The 22,003-nt window shown below is 43.7% G+C and overlaps 1 protein-coding gene across 1 annotated transcript; it reads right to left on the reverse strand.

The window, feature by feature from the left end:
- Positions 1 to 15,884: 15,884 nt before the first annotated feature.
- tmem216 (transmembrane protein 216) lies at positions 15,885 to 22,003 on the reverse strand. The gene is made up of 6 exons (XM_061724847.1): positions 21,967 to 22,003; positions 21,412 to 21,425; positions 21,218 to 21,311; positions 17,432 to 17,524; positions 16,189 to 16,390; positions 15,885 to 16,106 (listed from the first exon to the last, which is right to left on the reverse strand). Exons 1-6 carry the CDS (start codon positions 21,974 to 21,976, stop codon positions 16,091 to 16,093), a joined length of 429 nt encoding a protein of 142 aa, XP_061580831.1. The 5' UTR covers positions 21,977 to 22,003; the 3' UTR covers positions 15,885 to 16,090.

A 22,003-nucleotide genomic window follows, 5' to 3' on the forward strand; every position in this document is an offset into this window, starting at 1 on the left:
GCTGCTGGATTCACATCAGCTCATACACACTTTCTACCTTCATCTGCAGAGGAAACACACGTCATTGTAGATGTACAACGACCAGCTCTGACTGATCTTCTCTTCAGCTTCATTTCCGACAGCAGTGAGGACGCTGCTGCACTTCTACTATCCGACCACTAGATGGAGTCATGGAGCTGCAGCTCAGCTCACACCCTCAACTCACATTTACACTCCATTTAATCACACGTTTGCTCTTAGTTTCTGTCTCCAGGACAAAAGATCATCATTGACCCTTAATTACTGAAACACCTTAGACCCTGGTGAGTCCAGTCCTGGACCCAGTTTACACACAAACCAGGTACTGGGGTGGATGGTCATCTACCTCACACTCAGATCCCTCCTGGACACTGAGGAGCTCCTCTATGGAGCCAAATCAAGGCCAAAAGTTTTGCTAATTTGAAAATAAAATTTGAACCTGAAAATTATTTTTTACAGTTTCAATTTATTTTTTTTCGGTATCAGATCTTTTTTTCAGTTTCAGAACTTTTTATTTCAGTTTCAAATCTTTTTTTCAGTTTCACATCTTTTTTTTTCAGTTTCAGACTTTTGGCCCCGATGTGGCGTGGGGGGCGTGGCATCAACTGAGATGTGCGTGGCATCATGAGTGACAGCATAAGAGAGAAGGCTGGGGACGTTCCTCAGTCATGTTGCCTTCATGATTCAACACTGTATATACACCATATTCACGTGATTGGCAGTGGAAAAAACGGATACTAGTAACACATTTCTTTTTAAAAAGCTGTTTTAGACCGTACTTGGTAGTATGTGGAAGTGGGAAATGTCAAACTTTAAAGTGTGGCTGTTGAACTGTACAGTCTGGCATACTTTATTGATTTCATACTGCGATTGGTGCCAAGTACGCTGTCAGGTGTCAGCTGACAGCGTGGACCATCCTCATCCTCATCCCCAACCTCATCAAAAGATTTTAGGATGTGAGGTTTGTGAAATCCCACAGTAGAGACCAGGTCCTGCCTCAGTCCACAAGGTTGACGTGAGTTTATCCTGAAAATGTTTGAGGAGGTTTTAGAAGAAGTTCTATCTTCAAAACTTTACCACAAATGTGAAGTCATAACAAATATTCTCATTTAAAAAACATCTTAATACAACATTCTGTTAACAAAAATGAAGTTATAACTTTATATTTACTCCTCGAGTTCACATCGCTGACCTCTGTGTTCAAATGTCCAACTTTACAGCAGAAAGAAACATATTTACAGTTTGGTTCAAAACACTGAAAGAGGAGTAAAAAAATAAGGTTGTATCTTCATTGTTGTTTAACAGAATTTATATGATGGATGTTTTCGCAGTTCTTAAACTACTGTTTAGTAGCCTGTTTGCTGAGCTGTCACGTCATAAACACACACATTGATGTCTCCAACTGCAGAAATACTGAACTTTGTCTTCTAGAGTAGGCTACTGCAGTAGACTTTTTTATTAGATTAATATTTAACACCCAGCAGGCAGAAGCTGCTGCCACCATCTTTTGTTAACCGCTATGGTCCGGGGTAAGAACTCTGAGAACACACACTTCATCACAGTTCAGAAAAAGATATTTACAATATATGTCTTAAGAACTACTGAAGACAACAGCAGTTACTTCATAGGCCAAAGAGAGGACTGGCCAACTTTAAACAGTTATTAAACAGTCAGAACACACAGTAATATTGAATAACTGCCAGATATTTAAAAAATGGGCAGGAGCACTGATTCTTTGCACATTTGACAATTCTACAGCCATAAAATCAAATTAAAGCTGCAAGCAGCGATGAACGGGCCCTTGCGCGTGCAATTTCACCAATTATGTTCAAGGACTCAATACCGAGTCCGATGACACCACCCACGACTCTCTACATCAAACCATTCAAAAGTTATGGCAGAGAAAAGTTTTCTAGGGGGCGCTGTTGAGCCATTAGGCCACGCCCATTAATGCAAACCATGAAATATCAAATTTATCACCAGGCCTGCCTTGCATGTAAAATTTGGTGACTTTTGGGGAACTATCAAATATAGACCAATCAGATGAGGGGGGCGCGCTTTTTAGCATCTAGCGTCGCCACGGTAACACTTTTAAAAGAGAAAGGTAATGCGCGTAGTTGCAGGATGGAGACGCACATTTTGATGTATAACACACCTGGGTGAACTTTACGGTTCTGGCTCTGAAGCGGCTGAAGAAATGGCATAAATTTCACCAAAATGACGACGATTAATTCAAAATGTTCAAAATGGCCGACTTCCTGTTCGGTTTCGGCCATGGCGCCATAAGACTTTTCTTTAAGTTGCGACATGATACAGGTGTGTAGCGATTTTCATGCATGTACGTCAAACCGTATTGTGGGGCTTGAGGCACAAAGTTTTTTCTGTCTGAACCACTCAGATGAAGGGTGGGTGCACATTTTGGCGTCTAGCGTCGCCACGGTAATGCTTTTGAAAGAGAAAAGTAATGCGCGTCGTCAACAATTTCCGCATGTTTTCTCCGCCTGTTTCAACTCCAGACAAAGAGGAGTAGCAATTCTCATTAATAAAAGAGTAAATTTCACCGTAAAGGACACTCACATTGACTCAGAGGGTAGATATTAAATTTTAGTCTTGCAAATTCAAAGCTTGAATTTATGTATTTCTAATGTATATGGTCCAAATGTTGATGACTCCTCGTTTTTTCACTCTTTTTTCACCTCACTTTCTGCTCACCTAGACAACACAGTCATCATCGGAGGAGACTTCAACATGGTTCTGGACCCTGGAGTGGACAGGCTCAGTAATGCAGGCGGACACAGGAGTTGGCAGTCAGCAAGTATTGTTAAGCAATACATGAATGATCTGGGTCTTTGCGATACATGGCGCTCTTTACACCCAACCCTTAGGAACTACACTTTTTTCTCAGCCGTTCATCACTCATATTCTAGGTTAGATTATTTTTTAGTCAGTAGCTCTCTGATGAGAGATCTCTCAGAATCACAAATTCACCCAATCATTATTAGCGATCACGCACCTGTTTCTTTCACTCTGGGGAAGAGGGGGAGCGTATCATCCTCCAAAGTTTGGAGATTTAATACATCATTGCTCAAAGACACCGACTTTATTAATTTTTTTAAGAAAGAATGGGATATATTTTTACAAAATAACGACCAGCCGGAAATATCAGCGAGCGTTCTATGGGAAGCAGGAAAAGCAGTAATGCGAGGCAAAATAATTTCCTTTTCTTCAAATAAGAAAAAAAAAAGACAACTTAAAAACAAAAGAATTAGAATGTGAAATAAAGACGCTAGAGGAGGCCTTCCAGACCTCTGCAGACGAACGTATCCTTAACAGAATAAGGAAAACTAAAATAGAATTAAATAAAATAATTGACGCAAAAACACAGTTTCTAGTACAAAGGCTTCGCCTGGAAAACTTTGCACATGCTAACAGATCGGGAAAATACTTAGCCAATCAATTAAAAATAAACAAAGAAAAAACAACCATAACATCCATTAAGGACCAGTCAGGGGGAGTTACACATGACCCCTGTTTAATAAATTCAGTCTTTAGAGACTTTTACTATAAATTATACTCGTCACAAATTGAACCATCTGATCAATCCATTAATGAGTTTCTTGGAGACATTAATCTGCCGAAGTTACATCAGGAACAGGTTACGAATTTAGACTCACCGCTCTCAATAGGAGAACTCCATGAAGCTCTTCAACATATGCCCAATAATAAAGCTCCGGGCCCAGATGGTTTCCCAGCTGAATTTTACAAGGAATTCTGGAGCATATTAGCACCAACATTTTATAAAATGATTCTAAATGCTAGGGAGAATAAAAGCTTACCCTTAAATATGAACTCTGCTAATATTAGTCTTTTATTAAAACCGGACAAGGATCCCTTGCTCCCATCGAGCTACCGCCCAATTTCATTGATAAATGTAGACCTTAAAATAATTAGCAAGGCCATTACTGAACGTCTGAAAAGAGTCACCCCTTCTATTATACATCCGGATCAAACAGGCTTCATTAAAGGTAGACATTCGTCTACTAATATTCGCAGATTATTAAATATTATAGACTATTCGAGTATCAATAAACAGGAGACTACTATTATATCCTTAGACGCGGAAAAGGCATTTGATAAGGTAAATTGAAAGTTTCTATTGGCAACTTTGCATAAATTTGGATTTGGCGAATCTTTCATTGACTGGATAAAAATATTATACAGCTCTCCCAAGGCACGTGTAAGGACAAATGACCAAATCTCTACAAGTTTTACCTGCAAAGAGGCACTAGACAGGCTTGCCCTCTCTCTCCCTCATTATTTGCAATATTTATTGAACCTTTAGCAGCAGCTATTAGACAAAATCAAAATATTAAAGGTATACAATGTAAAATATTAGAGCACAAAATAAGTCTTTATGCGGATGACGTACTCCTCTTCCTCCAGAACTCACGATCTTCACTATCACAGACAATTGCACTTATAGAGGGATTTTCATCTCTGTCTGATTATTCTATTAATTGGTCTAAATCCACTGTTTTGTGTGTTAACTGCAATTTTAGGAATATAACAAATACTCAATTACAATCAGGGAACATTAGATATTTAGGCATAAACATCTCCCCTAGGCTCTCAGAGTTAATAAAATTAAATCATGTTCAGCTTATAAAGAAAATAGAAGATGATCTTTCCAGATGGAGCTCTCTCCCCATTTCGCTCATGGGTAGAATAGCCACCATTAAAATGATGGTTTTACCAAAAGTAAATTATTTTTTCTCAATGATACCATGCAAACCCCCTCTTTCCTGGTTTAAATCGTTGGACTCATATGTATCAAAATTTCTGTGGAAAAATAAAACTCCACGTATTAGTTTAAAGACATTGCAAAAATCCAAAGAATATTGAGGTTTAGAATTACCTAATTTTCAGTATTACTTCATAGCCAGTAAGTTACAGTATATTGTAAAATGGTCAAAAGATCATCCTTTAGATAGTCAATGGCTGGACTCAGAGCAAGTGTTTTGTAATGAACTAGAAATCTCACAGTTACCATTCATTAGTCAAAGTATCAAACATCATCAATGTTTCAAAAGCATTAATATTAGCACAACTTTATCAGCTTGGTGGGAATTTCTTAAAATAGCTAAAATTTCACTTTTTCCATGTGACCGTACACCCATATGGAACAACCCAGACATCGTGAAAAATGATAAAAAGATGGTTAACTTCGTTCAATGGAGGGATCAAGGAATACGGTACTTACAGCACGTAATTGTAGGAGGACTTTCAATACACTTATTGTTCAATACGGAGTTAGCAGGAATACATTTTTAGAGTATCAACAACTTAAGGCAATAATAAATAAAACATACAAAATTAGCCAATTAGATTTACAACTTCCTGCTAAGATAATAGATTTATTGAATCTAAGCACTTTAAAGTTGTTATCAAAACTCTACAGGTTAGTGTCTAAACTGGACGATTCAGTCTCTCTCCCGATCTCCAAGTGGGAGGCGGATCTCTCTCTGAATACTGACCAGTTTTCTTGGTCACAAATATGCTTAAATACTTTTACTATGACTAAAAACCCAAACCTACAACTTATACAGTACAAAGTTCTTCATAGAATACATTATACTGGACAAAGGATGTTCCAGATGGGCTTTGTCACCTCTAATATCTGTTCACAGTGCACAGAGAACACCCCAGATAATTATATGCATGCTTTATGGTTCTGTACACCGGTACAGAGGTTCTGGAAGGAGATTTGTGAGGATTTATCCACATGGATCAACCACAGAATCCCAGTGTGCCCCACGGTATGTATATTAGGTCACCTGGGAGACACTCAAATAGATCCTAATTGGACACACCGGGTTCTCACTGCCTTATGTATCGCAAAGAAAACCATTCTAGTAAATTGGAAACAAAAATCCAGTTTATGTATCAACCATTTTAGGAATCTTTTATCAGATCATATTAGTAGTGAGATAATGTCTGCCTCCACTGAACAACATTCGGCTGAATTGCACTCTCTGTGGTCCCCGTTTATTGGCTTCGTTACCTAGTGGGGGCGGGGGGGTGGTGATCTCGTAGCCCTTGGGGTAGGGGGTCGGCTTGGGGGGTCTGGGGCGCGGGCCTCTGGTGGCCCCTGGGGGGCGGTGGGGGGGGCCGCGGGGCCCTGTCCCTAGCCGGTGGGGGCCTTGGGGGGCCTATGGGGGGGGGTTGCCTCATGGCGGTGGGGGGGGTGGCTGGGGAGGGCTCGGGCGGGGGGCTGTGGCTTGGGCGTCTCCGGGCCTCCCGGGGGGGGCTGGGCCGTGGACGTGGGGGTCCCACCCGGAGGGCCCGACCCTGCCTGGGTGGGGGGTGGCTGTCTGCGCTGGGGGGGCATTGCTGCCTTGGTCCTCCGTCGCTGGGCGGGGGCCAAGTGCCCCTGCGGATGTGGGGACTCCGTGACCCTTGGGGTGTCCGCCGGGGTGGCCTCGGGGGGGGGTGGGTCCGGGGAGCGGGCCTCCCCTGACCGGGGGGTGCACGGGCGGGCGCGACGGCGGGGTGGCACCATTCCCAGGTTTCTATGTCTTATGTTGTCAGTATGAATGGGAGGATGTTGGACCGTTTCCCCCTCCGTCTGGGGGCTCCGGCGGCGCCGGGGGCGCCCGTGGAGGTACGGTGGGGCCCTGGCCCGGCCCGGAGGGCCGCCCCCCGTCTACTGGATGGCCGGTGGGGGGACGCGGGTGTCTTATCAGGGCCGGCTTTGCTGGTCCTGCTTCCTGGCTTCGGCCTCCGCTCCCCCTCTTTCCCCCCCCTACACGATTCATACGTACATAGGCGAAGGGCGGGGGGTCCGGGTCGTGGGGGGCACCGTCCCGCGTGGCCCGGCACTCCCTGCCTCACGGTTTTAACAGCAAAATAGACACTGCACATTCAACACTTAATAAATACATTTGACAAGGACACGTAGTTCGGGAGGGGGGGGGGTCGGTGTCAATCGATACTTGGCCCTCCCCCCTCCCTGTTTTTATGGCATTAATCACACGCACTCAACACCAGGGGCAGGAGGGGGTCCCACATCACCCGCGTTCCCTCACCGGCCTGGGACGGGTGGGTCGGGTTACCCGGGCCTGGCGGGGCCCGGCGTGCAGCCTGGCGTGCCTTCTGGCGGTGCTGGACCCCCCCGGGGAGGGGGAAACGGTGCGTGATTGTATGTCTGTGTCGGTGAGAATGCGGTATGGAAGGGTCCTGCCATGGAGGATCTGAGCCTCCATTGGCAGGACATCAAAACTTAATAATTTATGAATATTATATTATACAAAGATGGTTATTATTATTATTATTATTATTATTATTATTATTATTATTATTATTATTATTATTATTATTAGTATTATTATTATTATTAGTAGTAGTATTATTATTATTATGTATAGTATATTATATTATTATTAGTATAGGTATCGGATAGGTGAATGGATGAATGAATGGGATGCCTGGGTCTGGGGCCCTCCGTTGTCGGGCCTGCACGGGTGTCGCCTTGTTGGGGGGTTCCCTCTCTCCGGGCCCGTCTCCGGTCCCCCCGCTGCCTCTGCGGCGGGGCGCCCCTCTGGTCTTGGAGGGCCACTTTCGTGGGGGACGGGTGCGCCTGCCCGCGTCGGCGGCCGGGGCGGCTCTGTCTCTCCGGGCAGGCTGGCCCCCTGCCGGGTGGGGGTCGTTGGCCTGAAGGGTGAGGGCCTCCTGGCTGCGTGTCCGGCCCGGACCGGGTGGCCGGGGATTGCCTGGGTCGCGGTCCGCCGCCGCGGGATCCCTGGCTGCTTCTTCCCGCGCCGTGGGGGCCCCGCCCGCGGGCCCCCTCGGCCGCCGCCGGGGGGGGGGGGGGGCCTCGCAGGCGGTGGGTTGCCTCCCTCCTACTTCTCCCCTCTGTGGGGTTGCCGGTGGCCTGGGTTCCGGGCTCTTCCGTGTCGGCCTCTGGTCTCGCGGGTGGCAGGGTTGCTCCCCCCCCTCCCCCACTATAGATACATTTCAGGTGGAGCTTTGTTTGGTTTATTACACACACACACACACACACACACACACACACACACACACACACACACACACACGCATGATCATATACATACACATATAGTCACTTAGTCACATGCATATACACACACACACACACACACACACACGCATGATCATATACATACACACACACACACACACACACATAGACATACACACTGGCTTGTTCACCTGCATGCTGGCTCTCTAGTTTTTGGGTTTAGGTAGCGGTAGCGATAGCTTAGCTCAGACTGCGATCAGATCTCAAGATTTAGGTCGATTGCTGTTATTGTTTTGGTTGGCTCCGTGCCGGTTTCGTGCTTTGTTTGTGGTTTTTTTTTTTTTTTTGTTGCAGATTTCCAGTGCTTGACGTGTGTCTCCGTGTGTTCCTGCTTCCTGGATTGGCAGTGGATGTCGTCAACCCCCCCCCCCCCCCCCCCAAAAAAAAAAAGTAAAAAAAAGTAATGCGCGTTGTCGCATGATGGAGACGCACATTTTGATATATAACACACCTGGTTGCACGTTACGTTTCGGGCTCTGGAGTGGCTGAAGAAATGGCATAAATTTAGCCAAAATGACACGATTAATTCAAAATGGCCGACTTCCTAATAGGGCCTTCGCACTGTAAGTGCTCGGGCCCTAAATAAATCCAGGCGGCCTGAATGTAATTACAGTTATAGAAGGGTTAACGGACCCTCATCACACAAATCTGCCCTCCGGGCAGCGGCTCCGCTCAGACTCTGAACTTCAGAGTGTCGGACAGCGGGAGAGCAGTGGCTCATCTCCGCCTCCTTCACACACGGACGGAGGCGGTAAAGCTGCTTCAGTCACCAGTAACAGCTCTGGTAAACCTGCTGACCATCATCTACCTGAACTGCTGCTCTCATTCCCCGACTCTGCTCCAACATCTGGACGCGTCGAACCGTCGGCCTCCTTCGTCCTTCAGTTCCAGCTGTGAGTCCGTAAACGGGTATTATCTGCAGCGCTTTTGTCCAGAAACGGAGCTGCTGGCAGTTTAAAAACTGTTCCAATCACCTTCACACGGAGCTCCACGCGCAGAAACCCACGACACAAGTGAAGGGAAACTTGACTAAAGTATCTGCGTTGTCTCTCTCTGTCGTAAAAAGTAGGGGAGGCGCAACAGCTTATCCTTTGGGTTACTTATTCACAGCTCAAGTCACCCTCATATTTTAATACGAATAAACTCAGCTCAAAGATCAATTCAATAAAAGCAGCAAGTTCTGCTTGACTCCAGATGCACCAGCTTGTGGTGGAAACATGGAACCTGCACTCCCTAAATTACAGTGCAAAAAAATAAGGAAATTACTATTTTTTGCTATTTTCGGCCAAACAATTTCGGTTACCGAACATTCGGTGCATCACTAACGCTACGCTTTGTTGTGTGTAGTGAGTGTATACGTGTGTGTAGTTCATATATATATATATATATATATATATATATATATATATATATATATATATATATATATATATATATATATATATGTATATATGTATATATATAGTTATATAGTTATATAGTTATCTTTCTTTAACTGTAATGTCATTTGTTGGAGTTTGAGGTTTTTTGGAGTATTTGTCTGAAAGTTGCCACAGACACGAGAATTCAAAAAAGGACAATAAAACTCAGAAAATGTAGTTTCTTCTATTTTCTTCCATCCAGTTATTTCAGTATATTAACATACCCAATAATATTTTCTTCTCCTATATGTTCATTCAGCTATAATAATATGCAGTAATAGTCTATAAACAATGAAACAGTCACTGGTGCAATTTCACAAATACTTTACTCATAGGCGAGCTCATAGGCGCACTGGCTGCTCTGTATCCTGTATCCTCTGTGTCCTGGACCCATCAAAGGTAACCCCTCTACTGGAATTAGCTGGAGATGATGTGGTTGAATCTGAATATGCTGTGGCCCGTGAGTTCTTGGTGAAGAAAATGACCGACACCCCGGTCCCCCCCGAAGATGGAAAATGGACAATATACTGTAGCCAACATCCTTCGCACATTCAACTGTGCTCTCCAGGCTATGCCGACTGTTGTCACAGCATACGCCCTAACTTTAGGAGCTTCCACAGCAGTATGTGAAAACTAATTTTCCACGCTCAAAAACGTGTTCTCGGAGCATTGGCGCAGTATGCTGCACAGACGCAAGGCCCAGCTAGTTCAGCTCGCTTTTGAAAAGGACCTCACTCACAGGTTCAAGTCCCAGTGGAAGGATTCATTGATGAGGAGGTTCAGCTCGGAGAAACGCCGCCTCCCGCTGTACTGACACAGGATGGACTAATTAGAGGACAGCGCTGCCTCCACTAAAAGTAGGATCAAAGTGCGTGTGTCTGTGTGTATATGTGTGCGCGCGCGTGTGCGTAATGGAAATGCATATCCCTCTGTTGACTGTTTTAAAATGCACCCGCCGTGGTGCTTTTTCAGTTTGGTGTTACATCTATGTTGCATAGTCAAGTGTTTTGTGGATATTGCTTCAATGTTTTGTGGATACTGCTTTGATGTTATGCTTAAAATTGTGAGGAATTATGCTATATAAGGTATATAGCTGGTCATATTTGCTGTTGGTTATGTTTAACGTGATGGTTACGTGTATCAGTGCTGCGCAAATATATGGCTGAAGTAATGGTGCCCCCCCCATGCAGTTGATATGCCCCCCTTAAGACTGAGGTCTGGCGACGGGTCTGCTTAAAATGGAAAGGAAGTGGTAGTCTTGTAAGTCTGTAGACTCTTATCGTGAATGGAAAGATATTCTAATAGTATATAAAAAAGCCATTCGCAAAACCAGAACAGCTTATTATTCAACATTGATAGAGAATAACAAAAGTAACCCACGTTTTCTGTTCAGCACTGTAGCCAGGCAGGCTGACAAAGAGTCACAACTCTGTGGAGCCGTGCATTCCTGCAGCTCTCAGTAGTGAGGACTTTATGAGCTTCCTTAACAGTAAAATCACGAGAATTAGAGAAGAAATCAACCAGCCGGTTGTGGGCGTTTCTTCAGCTTTAGCGACTTCCCTAGGCTCTGACTTGACTCTAGACTGTTTTGATCCTATAGACCTCCCTGAGCTGACCTCACTCGTCAATAGAGCTTAGTCTACCACATGTATGTTAGACCCCATCCCGACTCGACTTATTCAAAAATGTTTTTTCTCTTATTGGTGCGACAATACTGGACCAAATCAACCTATCCTTAAATTTAGGATATGTACCACAGATTTTCAAAGTTGCAGTAATTAAACCTTTACTTAAAAAACCTTCTCTTGACCCAGACACCTTAGCTAATTATAGACCAATTTCCAACCTTCCATTTGTATCTAAAATTCTGGAAAAGGCAGTTTCAAGCCAGTTATGTGACTATTTGTATAGAAATGATCTGTTTGAAGTCTTTCAGTCAGGGTTCAGAATGCATCATAGCACAGAGACAGCACTGGTTCGAGTCACGAATGACCTCCTTATGGCCTCAGATAAGGGATTAGTGTCCATACTGGTTCTACTGGACCTCAGTGCTGCTTTTGACACTGTAGATCATGGCATTTTACTGCACAGGTTAGAGCATGTTGCTGGGATTAAAGGGACAGCTCTACGTTGGTTTAAATCATATCTATCTGACAGGTTCCAGTTTGTTCATGTACATGAGGTTTCTTCAGAACAGGCAAGGGTCTGTTATGGTGTTCCGCAGGGTTCAGTGCTAGGGCCAATCTTGTTCAGTTTATACATGCAGCCATTGGGAAGTATAATCCAGAATCACGTCATACACTTTCATTGTTATGCTGATGATACGCAGCTCTATTTGTCTATGAAGCCGGATGAAACAGAACCGTTAGTTAAACTTCAGGCATGTCTTAGGGACATCAAGGACTGGATGTCCAGAAATTTCTTGCTTCTAAATTCAGATAAAACAGAGGTTATCATTCTTGGTCCAGAGCATCTTAGGAAGGGATTAGATGGTGTTGCGATGGCTTCCAGTTCAACTGTGAGAAACCTTGGTGTTGTTTTCGATCAGGATTTGTCGTTTAAACCATATGTTAATCAGGTTTGTAAAATAGCATTTTTCCATCTCCGTAATATTGCAAAAATTAGGAAAATCCTCCCGCAGAGTGATGCAGAAAAACTAGTTCATGCATTTGTATCTTCTAGACTGGATTACTGTAATGTGTTATTAGCAGGATGTCCAAGTAATTTGCTGAATAGGCTCCAGCTGATCCAGAATGCAGCAGCTCGAGTACTGACAGGAATTAGCAGGAGAGACCACGTCTCTGCAGTGTTAGCATCGCTCCATTGGCTACCCGTAAAATTCAGAATCCAATTAAAAATTGTATTACTTGCGTATAAAGCCCAAAACGGCTTAGCTCCGCATTATTTGCAAGACCTGATAGTGCCTTATGTTCCTGGCAGAGCTCTCTGTACTCGGAGTGCAGGTTTACTCGTAGTTCCTAGAGTATCCAAATGTAGATTTGGAGGGCGGGCGTTCTGCTATCAGGCACCAATACTATGGAACCAACTTCCAATCTGGGTTAAGGAGGCTGACACCACCTCCACCTTTAAAACTAAACTTAAAACCTTTCTGTTTAGTAAAGCCTATAGTTAGTGTTTAGTAAACCTCTAGCTGGTGTTGGTAAATCTCTAGGTAGTGTAAACTCTAGTGTGTTAGAGTCAGTAGTCGTAGTTGCAGCTATAGAACAAGACTATAATAGTTAGTCTCAAATATAGCTTCGCGGTAGATATGCTGCTATAGGCTTATGCTGCAGGGGGGCATCGACATGATCCAGTGGGCGGTGCCTCTCAGCTTTCTTCTCCTCTCCTCTTCCCTTCCTCTCTTCTCCATTTCCATTTTTATTTATTATAAGTAACTCATAGCTATAATTTTTGTTCATCGCTCCTGTATTTTCTTGTGCTGGCCCCCCTTTTTTCTCTTTTTTCTCTTTTGTACATGGTGCAGCATCCTCTGCTGGTGGCGAAGAGCATCTCTGAATGCACAACACTGGAACCTGCAGCGTGGGACTGAGAGGGGCAAGGTAACGGCCCGGTCAGGCGGGGGAGAGATTTGTCCGTCAAGACACCTCTCCCTGGCCCTGCCCCTTCTCAACCTTTCCCCGACCCTGAACCTAACCTGGGGCTTGCTGATTGGGCCGGAGCTTCGGGAGCTGCATGCTGGCCTGCAGTCCCCACCCCTGGTCATCCCGTTGCCGCTTCCACATGACTGCTGTGTGCTGTTGACGTCCCCGACCCCCCAGTCTGGCCTTCGGCAGGAGGGTCCTCCCTCATGAGCCTGGTCCTGCTCAAGGTTTCTTCCCTCCTACAGGGGAGTTTTTCCTTGCCACTGTTTGGCTTAAGGTTTTTCTCCCACTATGGGAGTTTTTACCTGCCATTGTTTATGTAATAATTGCTCGGGGGTTTATGTTCTGGGTCTCTGGAAAGCGTCTGGAGACAACTTTTGTTGTATTAGACGCTATATAAATAAAATAAAATTGAAAATTGAAAAATTGAAATAGAGATAACATCAATAATATAACTATTCAAACTTAGAAGGCTACTCACTTGATGGGAAAACTCCCTTCAGTCTCAGTTTTCTGGATGTCACTGTTCAGCTGTTGGTTTTCAAACCAGCTCACTGGTCAGCGATGCGCTCAGTGCGATCCGGTTCCGATATATGTTTTACTTTTTTTTACCCCTCCCTGCATGTACTAATGTGAACTAGTGTAATTTAAACATTAACCTCTCCATTTTAGTGTTTTGGCGGCTGGTCGGTGAGTTTTTAAACCCAAACTCTTCTTTTTAAGTAACTTCCGCGAGCTGTTAAAGGTTCAAAGTATTTTTACACAAATATTCATGTTGATGGTGTTTTGCTTCCAAATTATTGGCGAGGAGTTTCACGTCCTGTGAAAAAAAAAACGATATAGAAACGTTTTTTCCTCCTTTTTGTTTCAGTATAGGGCTTGGTCGTCTTGACGTCATCACCTGGCGGAGCCGCCCTGTTGGATGCTACCTGAGCTGCTCTTCGGACCACTGCGCACTGTGTACAGACGTGCTCCCTCTTCGTTTTGTCTTAGCTTACCAGTACTTGTAATCGTTACCTTCAGTTATTCTGTAACCATGGTAACCCGGTTTCTGTGTTGTAGCTGCAGCAGCTCCACACATAACAGACGTGGGGAAAAGATCGCTAATGGTTTAACTTTTCACCGCTTTCCTGCTCGGAGGCAGAACCACGGAGGCCAAGTATCTGAGATACACAGAGTAAAAGAGTCGTTGGCTCGCTTGGATCGCGGCAGTAAGACGACCAAACATAACCTTCCACAGTAAACCACAAACAAACACTCACACAGACCGGGGTCGGATCATTCATACGGGTTTTATTCCCGATTCTTCTCGAGCTAAAAGCATTTGCTGGCCAGCTCTCTGCGGTGCGAATAACCCCAATCTTCAAATAAAACTAGTTTGTTGAGGCAAAAATATTAACTCTATTTGTAGCTGCAGAGGAAAAAAATAATCCCACGAGGAAAACAAAAATATTGCTCACGCCTCGGAGCCTCTTCCGCATAATATAGCGGTCAAAAAAAAGAAAAGAAAAAAGTAAGACTAATACAAAAATGTACTGTATGTTGTACTATTATACAAATTTATTGAAACACATGGCGAGTCAAACATTTTATTTACCAAAGCAGCTGCCAAACACTCGCAAACAAAGTAGCCGAAGACGTGGGTTGAGCAGAACTGCGGCAGTAAGTCCTCGTCGGAGCTCCACTCTTTAGTAGGGATTTCATATGGAGCCAGACCGTTAATAATCATTATTTTCTCCATATTCCCTGGCTTTCTTGTTTAAGGTATCCCGGAAAATTCCAGTTCCTTTCTGGCATTTTAACATCTTTTTTTGCGTTCCGTCTGTTCACTTGGTGCTACTACACTGCTGTGTGTTTACACTCACCAGGCTGCCAACACGGCCGCCGCGTCCCAGAATGCACCTTGGTGACCAAGCCCTATTTATGAAAACCCTGTTAAACTAAACAGAGACACAATAAGGTCGTAATTAAATGTCTGTCTCACAATTTGGTCAGAACAAAACGGCTGTATCAAAGTATTGACTATTAAAGCTTTTTAACATGACCTGAAAATTCCCCTTTTTAAGAAAGCTTAAAGCATGCTCTGTTTTTAAATATATTTAAAAAAAATGTTCATGTTTTATTTTTCTGCTCTGTAGCACTTGGAGATTACTAAATATAGAGTGCGTTATAAATAAAATGTATTATTATTATTATTAATATTAAAAGAACTGGACAAGCTCGCAGTGACGTCATCCGGAGACTTTCCTTAAACAGGGACACACCCACCTCCTGTCAATCACAGATGACCATTTCTGAAGTGACGTTAGATATCAGGAGGGAATCGATCAGATTGATTTCATGCTGATGTCCATGTCTGGAGTAACCAAAAGTGGGCGGGGCCAGCTTCTGCTGGTGTCCCTGAGGGGAAGTTTCTGAGACATCCAGTTCTTTTATACCGTCTTTACCTGGATGATCCCTGAAGTCCCAGCTGACCGTCTCCTGATGGGCAGAAAAACATCGATGATCAGGTCGTCAGCAGGGTCCAGACTGATGACAGCAGCTGTTCTAGCAGTTTTTTTAGTCTTCAATCCCGTGTGTTAACACAAAACCAAGAGGAAAAGACATCAGCAGTGGTGTTAGAGAAGCAGCTGCTGCACATTAATCTGAAAACATTGATCCACATGATTGTTGTTTTCTTGTTTCCTTCGTTCCATTAAATGAGTCGGTGAGTAAAAGCGTTGTGTTTTTCTGAAGGACGTCAGATTAATTTATTATTTTTTATCAAAAACAGTACCAAGAGGATCTGACAATGGATTAAAACATCTCCTTTATGTCAGTTTGGATGTTTATTTACAAAATTCAACTTTTATTTACAGAAAATCGACTCGGTAGAAAAATTCAGACGTGTAGAAAAATAAAGTTCTGGGTTTGGTCCTGGGTCCCGCTGGGTTTGATTGACAGCTGCTTCCTCAGTAGACTTTGGACCTGCAGGACGAGAGAGACTTAGTTAACGCCAGCTTTTACCCGGCGGCGGACCGGACCGGTGGGAGGGGGGGGGCAGGGTCACCTGGAGAAGGCGGACACGGACAGCAGCCCCAGCAGCAGCTCCAGGCCGTAGAAGCAGAGCAGCACGGCGTTGAGGAGGAACTCCAGCCGCAGGACGAAGGTCTGCAGCAGCAGGAAGTACACGGCCAGCGCCGCGCACAGCAGCAGGATCAGCAGGGACGTGCACGTGGACAGGGAGCGCTCGCACAGGTTCCCCTTCATGCCTGGACCGGGACGAGATGCTTAAAACTTTATATTTTATTCTGAGCCAGAGCTAGACAATAAAAAAGATATGAACAGAACTAAAAGGAGTGTAAAACATACTAAAAACAGCATAAATGAATGTTAATATATAAAAGATAACTTATGGGCACTAAGGCAGTAGAAGCAATACATAATTAATGAAAGCTTTAAGAGGAAATTAAGAGCAATAAAATGACATAAAGGAAAAAATAAGTAAGTAGTGTTAAACAAGTAAAAGGAGACTCAGTTAAAAGCTAATTTAAAAAGGTGAGTCTTGAGCCGACCTTTAAAAGCATGGACAGACTCTGCGGCCCTGAGTTCCTCCGGCAGGCTGTTCCACCGGTGTGGGCCATAAAAGTAAAATGAAGCTTCACCAAAGGTTTTCGTTCTAACTTTGGGAACTGATAAAAGACCGGTACCGGTCCGGAGGATCTCAGGGTCCGCGAGGACTGATATGGTAAAAGCATGTCTGAGAGATAAGAAGGGCCAAGGCCGTTAAGACACTTATAAACAAGTAAAAGAACCTTAAAATCGATCCTGAAGCGTACACGGAGCCAATGCAGCGATTCTAAAACTGGTGTAATGTGAGCCCACCTTCTGGTCTTCGTCAGCACGTGTGCTGCTGAATTCTGGAGCAGTTGGAGCTGTGACATACTCTTTTTCGGAAGACGGTTCACAAACTTCAAACTAAATATTTATTACATTGATTAATAAAATCTTTATTTCCTGCAGTTCTTTTAAATTTTGGCTTAGAGCTTGAAATTAAAATCACCCTGTGTAGTAACTGAATTAATCTTCCTGTGATGTGCTGCCCCCCAGTGGTCAGAGGTGCCGTTGCTGCAAAAAGAGGCTGTGAAGTCTGCAGAACTGTTTCAGAGCTGGACTATCGCACCATAAACCCAAGATTAAGATAAATAAATTATATCAGTTAAAATGTTGTTTTTTTCTAATTTCAGTCTATAAAAATTAATTTCAGCCTCTGCTGCGCTACAGATTCTGTTTTTAACATCGTCGTTGCTCACCGTAGAAGATCCTCAGCGTCTCCAGGCCGAGGAAGAGCAGCAGCAGGACCACGTCCAGGACCAGGTTGTCTGACGGGTACGGCAGCAGCACCCCTGGGACACCCGGAGACAGAGGACACCGCTTTTAGTTTCCATCGCAACTCCGTTACAAAACTCCAAGGATGAGGACGTTTCTTCATCGCCCTCCGTCTCTGGTCCAAACTGCAGACGGGAGATTCTGCTGGTCCTGTCACGGACCTGATGACATCCAACCTCCAGCCAAACCAGGTTTGTGATGAGCCGACGTCCCGCCTGAGCAGCCGACTGAACTAGGAAACCAATATATTAAATATATCCAGTTACCTCCTTCTTTTCAGCACCACTTACTTCTCGAGCCCTTTGATGCCCGTGTCCCAACTTCTCTGAGACATCAAATTCAAGACCACATCTACCCCCTTTCCACCAAACCAGTTCCAGTTCTGGTTCACAACTGGTTCAACTTGAGAACCGGTTTGTTTTTCCACAGCTCGGCTGCTAAGGGGAGCCACGTCATTACGTCGCTGCAAATGTCAGTTACGTCGCTGCGTTTGCGTTAAAGTTGAAGCAACAACAAGGTATTTGCTCTAATACGGACTTGGTCCTCGTAGCACCTCTGTGGACACATCTCTAAAAGACAGGTTGATTGCTCTTCCTTGGGTTCCCAGATGTCGTGGTTCAATTTTTTGAGGTTGAATTATTTGCAGTTGAATATGTTCATGTTAAAAAAAAAAACATTCAGATACATAAATTCAATGCATTCATCAGTGCTAGAAATTCAATCACTTTTTTCTTTCAAAATCCGATGACACAGATTTACTTCCATAGCTTATAACCTGGAAAGAATTTTGGTGGCAAAGTAACGCTCAAAAATCACCAGAAGGGTATTCCAGGAAGCAGGATCAACAAAATCTGAGTTTAAACCTGAACTCTGAGTTGACTTATCCTGAGATAGGAAACTCTGAGTTTTTGGTTCCAGAACAGCGGATATGAGTTAGTTCAATCAACTCTGACATACTTGACGCCACTGGAGTTAGAAGTGTTAATACGTGTGTATGGCGAGTATGAGAGCATATTTCGGAAAAAAAAACACAGCTGCAGCAGCAAAGGAGAGACAATTGCCATGGGAGAAAGTTGCTGCAGTCAATGTGTAAGTTTGAATGCAGTATTCATTTAACATTTAAGCACACTGTCTTATAATATTACAGATGAAAACAGTGGTGGAATGTTATTGGCCGGGTTTCCCAGATCCAACCTCTCTTAAGGATTTAAGAGAGGTTCAAAGAAGGTTTGAACTAAGAGAGAATCCTAAGATATGGGTGTTTCCCAGATGACTTCTTAACACCGTTCTTTAGTTTCGCTCTTTCAGACGCTCTTTGGAGGAGCTGTCCGGTTCTGAAACCAAATCAATCGATGCCAGGCAAATCGATCACCGATCACTATCAGCGCATTTTCACACGCAGCACTGCTACCTAACGCACTAATTCCCTGCTGCCTGTGCGTTATAATGAAAAATTAAGATGATAAATATAATTCAATTACCCTTTTTCATCCAAACGGTGCGTTACTCCGTTATTTCTGGCTACAGTGAGGCTTTTTTTCCCCACACGCAGAAACCGGGAGGAAACGTGGTGGGCGTGTGTGTGCGTTCAAAAACATGAGCCAAGAGAAGGCGAGTTTCGCAAATCGCAACGTGGAATTACAGCAATCCCTGGTTTTTCGCAGGGGTTATGTTCCAAAAAGAACCCGTGATAAGTGAAATTCTTTTTACAATTATAGAGGGCTTCAGATTGCAGAGATCATCCCCGCCACGCACGTATTCCTGCTCTTCTGATGCTGCTGCATCCCGCAGGTGGGTTTTTTCAAGAGAAGAAAATAGTTATGGGTCGTTGTCTTCACTCTTTTTTCTTCTGGGCAAAAAGATTCTTTAATATAAACCGACACCATTGATTATATTTGAGACTGTAATGAACGATTCATCAAAGGATCCCGTTGATCAGCTGCTGCTTCCCTGTCATCACATAGATGCGCTCGGGCGCAATGCAGGAGGATCAGTGTCACGGCTGCCTGGACAGCGCGGTCCGACAGCACGTCCAGGGGACTGAAGTGCTGACGCACGAATGCGTTCATAAAAACAGTTCTGCTTCGCGCACGGTGACGCGGTTGATTTGCAGCGAGAACATGCTGTATAGCAGCCAAATCATCAAATAAATGATATTCATGATGATCGTTTTATTTGTGCGTAATGCATAAAGCATATACAGGAACACACTTGTTATTCCTTATTTTTCTTTTTTTTCCCCCCTTTGCTGTCACCAATAAATGCTAAACAATATAAATCTAAAGTATAAAATAGATCAAAACTTGTGCGGGGTGCATTGTTTTAATATCTCATTGCTTGGTGTAATATTGTTTTGCCTGACGCGGCTGGATCTGTGAGTCTTTGTTCACTAAGATGGTTGTAAAGACTGGGTCAGCAGCATCTTTCATTTCCTTCTTAGTGAAAGAGATACTTAAGCTAAGAGCGACTCTGGGAAACGCGATTTTCTTTCACAGGCTCCTTAAGAAGGTTTGAAAGAAGTCTTTCGCTGTTAAGAACTACTTAACTGATCTGGGAAACCCGGCCATTGTCATTTAGATCAGGGGCAGCCGCCACACCTCGGCTTCAGGGGAAAATGTAAATGTTTTTTTGTTTTTTTTTAATGCATTTATGGAATTACTCTGTGTCTATTTGTATTGATTTATTCTATTACTTAATACATATAAAATAACTACAAATGCATATCAGAACAACATGATGGATCCCCCCCCCCCTAACCCCCTCATATCTTGAAATGTGATGTCCCAGCGTCCCTGAAGACAGTGGTCGCTATCAATCGCGTTTTTAGCGCGATCTGCAGTGTTACTAACTTACAAAAATGAAAAGGAAGCAGACAACCACGCAATTATAAAAAAGAAAGAAAGAAGGCAAGTGATGGGTCCAATGTTGCCCCAGCAGCAGAAGATATTAACGAGGCTGTTAGCCACTGATGGATTAATTATGCAAGTTCATCTTAAGGTAAGATATCAAATCACCCTACCCTCTTATAAATCTGTTTAAGGGAAATATTTGACTTTTTTTTTTACTCTCTCTCTCTTTCTCTCTTCTGCTCCCTCCCTCTCCTTTTTGCATTTGGACTTTAACTGTTTGAAGTTAAACTCGGATGTCTCTGTGATATTGTTGCACTGACATAGTGAATAAAGTGAACCGAATGAGTTAAATTGCGTTTGTCAGATACGCTTTTTCTGCTCTCTAACTCTGCCGCTTGCTGTCCGTGGTGCAGAAAACGGATGCATATTGCGTAAAGGCCCATTGGCTGAATTGACGCCACTGAGGGAGGAGACGGAGAGAAACTCAGGGTTTATTGAAGAAAACCTGCTAGCGAGCAGGTTAGGTTCACAGGGTCAGTTGCCATAGTAACGGACTCAGAGTTTGAGTTAACTCGCTTTGTGGAACTGAAAACTCTGGATTTCCCTCATCTCAGGCTTAACAAACTCAGAGTTTTCACTAAACCCGCTTCCTGGAATACCCCTCAGGTATCTTCATCAGATGTTTGTTTACAACCTTATCTGGTGCTGTCTTTAACCAGCTTCATTATTCATAGTAGCATGAATCATGTTTATTTTTGTGATGATGTCAAAAGTCTGCAGGGTAATTGAGAGCTGGGAAAAGAAACCACTGAAAAATGTGACCACTGAGAAGATCCTGATTTATGAAACCTGCTGACTCACCTTTATAGATGAACATGAGGATCTCTGCCAGGTAGAAAGCTGCAAAATACCAGCTGTTGAGGTGGAAGAGGATCTGCAGCGGCGTGGACGAGGACTGGGGGGTGCAGGGTCAAGGACAACAGGGGGACAGAGGGATGTGCACACTGACACTTGTTGTTAGTATTGTTATTATTACACGTGGATGTGAAGGATACGATTGGCTGGCTCCCTGCGGACAAACAGGAAACAGCTTCAACCAAACTCCACAGAAATGTGACGCAGTTTCAAATTACTAAGAGTTTCTTATTAACTCACGCAATAAAAACTAACAAAAAGACATGAAACCAGTACATCTCTTAGAACCAACTAATTCGGTGCTTGTTATTATTATTAATGTAAACTTTAAAGCTGATTTGTGCATTATTAAATATTTGGATGTGAGTCGTTCAGTAGTGAAAAACTACAAATACGCTCACTGTAGTTTTAGACAGTTATTCAATCATGTAGACTGTTTTTGCTTTAGTAGCAGGTGGTTATAACGTTATAAATCAGCGTTTTGACGAGTTTTCTGCTCTTTTATCGGGATTCTGCAGCAGCTGCTTTGTTAGCATGTGGCTAACAACAGAGTGAAAACTCTGACTTTTCTCTCAGTAACTTTTATTTAATTCACGCATTCTTCAAAAACCTTGTTTTTTTGGTTAATTTGGAGCCAATTCTGGCACCATAATCTCCCACGTTCGTCAGAAACAGACAATTAATGTGAAACTCACCGCGACCCATGTCTGACTCCGGCAGGTTGCTATGGAA

This window comes from Cololabis saira, chromosome 7 (assembly GCF_033807715.1).
Source record: "Cololabis saira isolate AMF1-May2022 chromosome 7, fColSai1.1, whole genome shotgun sequence".
In the NCBI taxonomy this organism is placed as follows: domain Eukaryota; kingdom Metazoa; phylum Chordata; class Actinopteri; order Beloniformes; family Belonidae; genus Cololabis; species Cololabis saira.

Bases quoted from the DNA above. Each gene is read 5' to 3' on its own strand.
- tmem216 (XM_061724847.1), bottom strand. The intron at 17,525-21,217 runs GTGAGTCAGCAG...CGGGTGTCCCAG, and splicing joins CCTCATGTTCATCTATAAAG to GGGTGCTGCTGCCGTACCCG. The intron at 16,391-17,431 runs GTGAGCAACGAC...GTCCCGGTCCAG, and splicing joins GACGCTGAGGATCTTCTACG to GCATGAAGGGGAACCTGTGC.